A 6990-nucleotide genomic window follows, 5' to 3' on the forward strand; every position below is an offset into this window, starting at 1 on the left:
TCCTCCTCCTCCTTCCTTTTTAGAGATGGAGTTTTTCTATATAACCCAGGCTGGCCTCAAGGTCCTGTCTTAGGTTCTCAAGTGTTGGGATTACAGATGTCAGCCACCTTGTTTGGCCCTTTGAGCTTGGTGCTCGTTGTTGTGGACAGCTGGACTCGCATGTTTCATTGCTTATATAGTAAGTCCTTCCCTGGATGATCACGCCACGGTTTCTCTGTTCTAGCGATGAACCATCAACTGTCTCAAGGGTTTTTGTTTTGTTTGTTTTCCATAATGACCACTTCTGTGAAGATTCGTATGTATTTTCCTGAACACGTGTAAGTTTTACCAGAATGCATCCCTAAATGTAAAATAGTGAGTCATAGAGTGTGTGTCTGTGTGTGTATACAGTTTCAACTTTACTGCATAATGTTTACTTGCTGCCAAAGTAGTTGTACCAAATTATACTTCCAAGTGCAATTTATGGGATTTTTTTTATTATTTTACTTTTCATTTATTTATTTTATTTTTTGCTCCATGTCTTTGTCAACAGCAACTTGTTTTTGTTTTTTGAGACAAAGTTTCTCTGTGTAACAGCCCTGGTTGTCCTGGAACTCACTGTAGACCAGACTGGCCTTGAACTCACAAAGATCCACCTACCTCTGCCTCCTTAGTGCTGCGATTAAATGTGTGTGCCAACACTGCCTGGATCCTTTGGTCTACATTAAGATTCATGCCAATATTAAAATTTTAAGCAATATAAACAGCTTAAAAATGAAAACTTTTTCTCAAAAATGCCACTCTATAGATATTTAAGTCCATGTTTGTCTCCATTTTACAATATTTGTACATATGTTTATTGTGTATAGGCATGCATATGGGCACATACACATCACTTTTACAAAAACGTTATTTTAATAAAAACTGAATCACATACCACTGTTTAGCAACTTCCTTGTATTGTCTTTTTTTTTGTTCTATTTTGTTTGAGATGAAGGGGTCTCACTTCATAGCCCAAGCCAGCCTGGAACTCATGGCAATCCTCCTGTATCATTCTCCAGAGAACTGGGATTACAGGCATGAGCCAGCACACCTGCAGGCAACTTTCTTTTTCATTAATTAACTGTTTATCGTTTGGTAGATGTTTGTTGTGTGGGGGGCGTGGGTGTTCCCCGGTCCATGGAAAGGAGTGGAGAGGCATCTCAAGGATGAGTTTAGCCTTTTCCAGCACCAGGGTGGATTCCTCTCCACCAATGAACCGCCTTTGCTGAGCAAAGGCCCTTTTATTGCTAGCAGTTCACACACTTTAGCAAATCAACTTCGCATTCCAAAGTCTTTAATCTAAACCCTCCAGAGGGACAATGCCAAATGCAACTTATCAGTTAAGAATACCATGGTTTTCTGTGTTTTTTATAAGCTAAGTTTTCATAGGCTTTGATCCCCTAGGAAAACTCTCAGATAAGACTTCAAGCAGAAGGGACAGGAGACAGGAGGTAACATTCTCAAAAAAGCAGATCAGAAACTAAAATACCATGGGGTCAAATCCTGCAGCTCTGTGGGAATTTTCCCGTCAGATGTCATTCTGTGTAGTCATTCACTAAGACTATACTTCCCATATGCAAGCCACTGTTCTAGTCGGATGGACTATATCCATAGCAGCCTGTCTGCAGGGAGCCTTATTTTAGCAGGAGAAATAATTAAATATCGAATATTGTAAATAACTGAATTAGAAGTATGGGGTGTAGCTCATTGGTAGAGTACCTACCTAGAACATACTAGGCTCTGGCTCAATTGCTAGCATTGTAAAAATATATAAATTAACAAACTAATCAATTAATTAGGGTGCAGTATAGCCCTGGGGTAGAGCTTAGGATGTATGAAGCCCAAGTTCTTACCCCAGCAAGAATAAATCAATAACTGGATGCTGTACTGAATGTATTATTGGCTACAGAATAAAAAAGACAAATGAAACAAGGGTAAGGGAGATCGGGGCCTGTTGTGGAGGGCTTGTCCTACTGCAGTCTGTTTTCATTCATCCGTCTGTCCGTGTCATCATTCTGGGGGCCGGGATGCGTTGTGGACAAGATGCCTAATAGACATACAGCATATGAGCAAATCCCGTGAAAGAAAAGTAGCTGGCTAGGCTGCGGAGAGGCTGCTCAGTCTAGACTGCTACTCAGTAGATGGTTTTCTGAATTTTCAGCATGCTGACAGAAGCGCTTCTGAGAAGCTAATGTTTGAATCCCTCTCTGATTCCTAGGGCCGGTGGCACAGAAGTGGTGATCCCTCGTGCTTCTGACAGTGACTCAGGAAGTGCAGACCTGCAGCTGGACAGCTTAGAGAGCAGCCAGAAAGACACAGCTAGTGATGACTTTGCAGGTGAAGGGAAGGGTATAGTTTTGTTTTGTTTTGTTTTTTTAAGTGTGTGGGGAGAAAGACTTGCCTTGTTTTCCATACAAGGAGCTGAACCCAAGACTTGATTCTTGCTAGGCAAACCTCTATCACCAAGCTATACCCTAGACCTCTCTTTTAAAGTGCAGCCAACAGCACTTGTTGCTCTTGAAGAACACCGGGTTCAAGTCATAGAAACCACATGGTAGCTAACACCATCTGTTCCTCTAGTTGCAGGAGATCCAAGCCCTCTTCTGACCTTTGTGGGTATTGCATGCATATGGTACACAGATATACATGCATTCAAAGCATGCATACACATAAAATAAAAATAAATAAATCTTAAAAAGTCCAGCCAAAAGATATTGATTGAATAATTGCTGGGTGACCAATCCTTGGTTAGATTTTTTTTAAATATTTATTTATTTATTATATATACAATGTTCTGCCTGTGTGTATGCCTGCAGGCCAGAAGAGGGCACCAGACCTCATTACAGATGATTGTGAGCCACCATGTGGTTGCTGGGAATTGAACTCAGGACCTTTGGAAGAGCAGGCAATGCTCTTAACCACTGAGCCATCTCTCCAGCCCCTCCTTGGTTAGATTTTGATGGTTAATTTGGTTCATGATGTTAAAATCTTGAAATAAGACTGGCTTACTTCCCTGTCTCGAAAAACCAAAAAACCAAAACCAAAACAAAAAAAACAAGATTGGCTTACTTAGCACTAGTCTAGACATACAGGAAGCTAAACTTGGTCCTGAGAGCTGCTGCTGCACACTGCAGCACACCGTGAATGCTAGAGAGATTCCAAGAAAGGAAAGACCTGTGTGGCCGACAGCAGGGGTAGGGGCCAGGGGTGGGGGCTGTCTTTATGTTGATGGTGGGACATAGATTGGCCTGCAAAATACTTATCCTCATGTACTCAGCAAACAGGACTTGAGTACAGTATGAGATGCTGAGTCTACAACAGTACCTGGAACCAACCGCCATAGTCCCTGCCATCTATAAAGAGATTTATTTTATCATTAAACTTGTTTGCTGACAAGAGGTCAGGTTCAGATAGCTTAGGACAAACTTCTGTGCTGGGGTCCCTAAGATATGCAGTAGATGACAGCGGATATTTATGAGGGCGACCCTCCAGATGAACAATTTATCTGATTGACGATAAACTCATAAGTAAGGTTTATGGGTCCACCATTGCCTATCAATACTGTCTGCACCTGTAATTCTCTTGGCCACGGGATTCTTCCCATAGCTCTTGACAGTGTGCTCCTCATCTATTGGACACTGTTGTTCCTATAAATTAACAGAAGGACGCCTTCCCTCTGCTGCGTACTTCTGGTGGATAAGATATGCCTTTATAACTTAGCCTTTCTTTGTTCCACGAAAAGTTGAGAGACTTAGAAGCCTATTTTCCATCATTAGCAAGCTGGCAAGGCCATCAAGTACAGTTAGCCAGACTGAGTGTCTTTGTGCATGGATTGCAAGTTAGACTTTCCACAGATAATACTCAAGGACGGAGGCGCAGATGTATGAACCTAAATCACTAGCTTCTTTTGCCAGGACCAATTGATAACACACAAACCTGTGGAACTGGAGAGACTCCCTAAGCATTGATGCTCTGCAAAACCTTCTAACCTCAGTTTGTAGTACAGAATCCTAGACTCAGATAACTGTTTAAGTCCTGAAATGTATGTGAGTAACAGGGAAAAGCAATTAACCAATTAACCAGGTCTGGAGGGAAACAGCTTTATGGCAATTACCATGGGAAAGGCTTCACAGAAGGCCAGGACTGCCGAAAATGGCCTGGCCCTTGAATAAAAAGTTACTAGCTTCCAGCCTGTAAATTCCCTCCTTGTGCTCTGAGGCAGCTTGCAGGATATATCTATTTTTAGACTTGGGACACTCTCAATGCCAGCCTTGAGGAAAGTGCTAATTGCTTTACGACTTGCCACCTGTGGGTTTCCATGGTTACTCAGGACCCCTTGGCACTCTGCTGTCCTGTTAGGGCTGCAGGGGGTGGGGGGACAGGACACCTTTACGTCTTGTTAGTCACCTAGTGTCAGTCTATAAAGCTTAATACACATAAGAAATGTAGAATAGTACACGACTTCTTTATTTCTTCTTTAGACCCCTCAGTAGTTTAGCCTTTCTTTTCTATAACACCTATAACACCTTGTAGCAACCTTCTTAAGATAATGCTACAGCCTAGACTCCCTTTTGCAGCTGCCTACTAATCAGTAGCTGACAAGTTTGTTTCGCAGGTGTCCTTTAAGGAATGCACCATGGCCTTGAGAAATTGCCTTGGTTAACCTTTTTTACTGCCTTAAATTTGTTGTTGAATGTGTATACACACTGTGTGAACAAAGAGAAGGGGAGCTGCATAACCTGGTCCCCAACTACACCTATTGGAGGTAAGGGACGACACTCCCCACCCCCCACTCCCCCACTCCCCCGCCAAAGCACAGGTTCCACCTATACTGATTGGAGTCCACTCAACAACATAAAGAACAATCTGGCACCACCAGAAACTAATGAACATCCCAACACAGATGAAACAGAAGAAAAGGACCTTAAAAATAACTTTATGCAGATGATTGAGGCCCCTAAACAGGAAATGAAAAAATCCCTTAAAGAAGTGGAGAAAAAGACAAACAAAAAAAAAATTGGAAGAAATCAACAAATCTCTTAAAGAAAACCAAGAAGGTTGTTCAGCAGTGGCACATACCTTTAATCCCAGCACTTGAGAGGCAGAGGAAGGTGTATCCCTTTGAGTACAAGGCCAGCCTGGTCTATAGGGCAAGTTCCAGGACAGACTCCAGTGCTACAAAGCAAAACCCTGTCTCAAAAGCACAAAACAAAACAAAAACACATACAAGTAAAAGCAATCGAACGGGTAAAAGAAATCGCTCAAGACATGCAAACTAAAATAGAGGAAATAATAAAGAAAACACAAACCGAGGTAAATCTGGAAATGGAAAATTTGGGTAAATAATGAGGAACCACAAACATAACACAAGAAATGGAAGAGAGAATCTCAGGTATTGAAGATATGATAGAGGAAATAGATTTATCTGTCAAAGAAAATGTTGAATCCAACAAAATCTTTTTTTTTAATATTTATTTATTATGTATACAATATTCTGTCTGTATGCCTGAAGGCCAGAAGAGGGCGCCAGACCTCTTTACAGATGGTTGTGAGCCACCATGTGGTTGCTGGGAATTGAACTCAGGACCTTTTGGAAGAGCAGGCAATGCTCTTAACCACTGAGCCATCTCTCCAGCCCCCCTTTTTTTTTGATTTTCGAGACAGGGTTTCTCCGTAGCTTTTGGTTCCTGTCCTGGAACTAGCTCTTGTAGTCCAGGCTGGTCTCGAACTCACAGAGATCCGCCTGCCTCTACCTCCCGAGTGCTGGGATTAAAGGCATGCGCCACCACTGCCCAGCTTTCTAACAAATTCTTAACACAAAATATCTAAGAAATCTGGGATACCATGAAAAGCCAAACCTAAGAATAATAAGGATAGAGGAAGGAGAAGAAGTCCAACTCAAAGGTACAGAAAATATATTCAACAAAATCATAATAGAAAACTTTCCCAACCTATGAAAGTATAGGACACAAAATAGACTGGACCAAGAAAAAAAAGTTCCCTCACCACATAATAATCAAAACAATAAACATACAGATTAAAGAAAGAATATTAAGGACTGCAAAGGAAAAGGCCAAGTAACATATAAAGGTAGACCTATCAGAATTATGCCCGACTTCTCAATGAAAACAATGAAAGCTAGAAGGTCCTGGACAGATGTTATGCAGACATTAAGAGACCACAGATGCCAGCCCAAACTACTGTACCCAACAAAGCTTTCAATCACCATAGATGAAGAAAACAAGATTTTCTGTGACAAATCAGATTTAAACAATAACTATCCACAAATCCAGCCCTACAGAAAGTACTAGGAGGAAAACTCCAACCCAAGAAAATCACAGACCATAGATGATCTCACCGAAGCAAATCCCAAAGTAGAGAAGCACACATACAATGCCACCACAACAATAAAAGCAAAAATAATAGAAACTAGTAACCACTGGTCATTAGGATCCCTTTATATAAATGGACTCATTTCACTTATAAAAAGACACAGACCAACAGATTGTATACAAAAACAGGATCCATCCTTCTTCTTTGTACAAGAAACATACCTCAACCTCAAAGCTAGGACATCAGCTGAGAGTAAAGGGTTGGGAAAAAAATTTCCAAGCAAATGGACCTAAGAAACAAACTGGTATAGCTATCCTAATAGCTAACAAAATAGACTTCAAACTAAAAATCAAAAGAGGTGAAGGAGGACATTTCATATTTGCCACAGGAAAAATCCATTAAGAGGAAGTCTCAATTCTGAACATCCATGCCCCAAATACAAGGACACTCACATTTGTAAAAGAAACATTACTAAGGCTTAAATCACACATTAAACAATAATAGTGGGAGACTTCAACACCCCACTCTCACCACTAGGCAGGTCTGCCAGGCAGAAACTTAACAGAAAAAGAAAAGAACTAACATATGTTATGATTCAAATGGACTTGACAGATATTTATAGAACATTTCACCCAA

At 41.0% G+C, this 6990-nt stretch overlaps 1 protein-coding gene across 2 annotated transcripts in view; it reads left to right on the top strand.

Annotated features, from left to right (window-relative positions):
• The window catches only part of Mroh8 (maestro heat like repeat family member 8), a 79063-nt gene that overhangs the window by 6450 nt on the left and 65623 nt on the right, over positions 1 to 6990 (top strand). The window contains exons 2-3 of one of the 2 annotated variants that reach the window (XM_026787108.1): positions 360 to 368; positions 2240 to 2358. In XM_026787108.1, coding sequence (XP_026642909.1) covers positions 360 to 368; positions 2240 to 2358 — 128 coding nt within the window. The remainder of the gene's footprint in view (positions 1 to 359; positions 369 to 2239; positions 2359 to 6990) is intronic. The other variant, XM_005363024.2, reaches the window with a different exon arrangement.

This window comes from Microtus ochrogaster, linkage group LG8, assembly GCF_000317375.1.
Source record: "Microtus ochrogaster isolate Prairie Vole_2 linkage group LG8, MicOch1.0, whole genome shotgun sequence".
NCBI lineage: Eukaryota > Metazoa > Chordata > Mammalia > Rodentia > Cricetidae > Microtus > Microtus ochrogaster.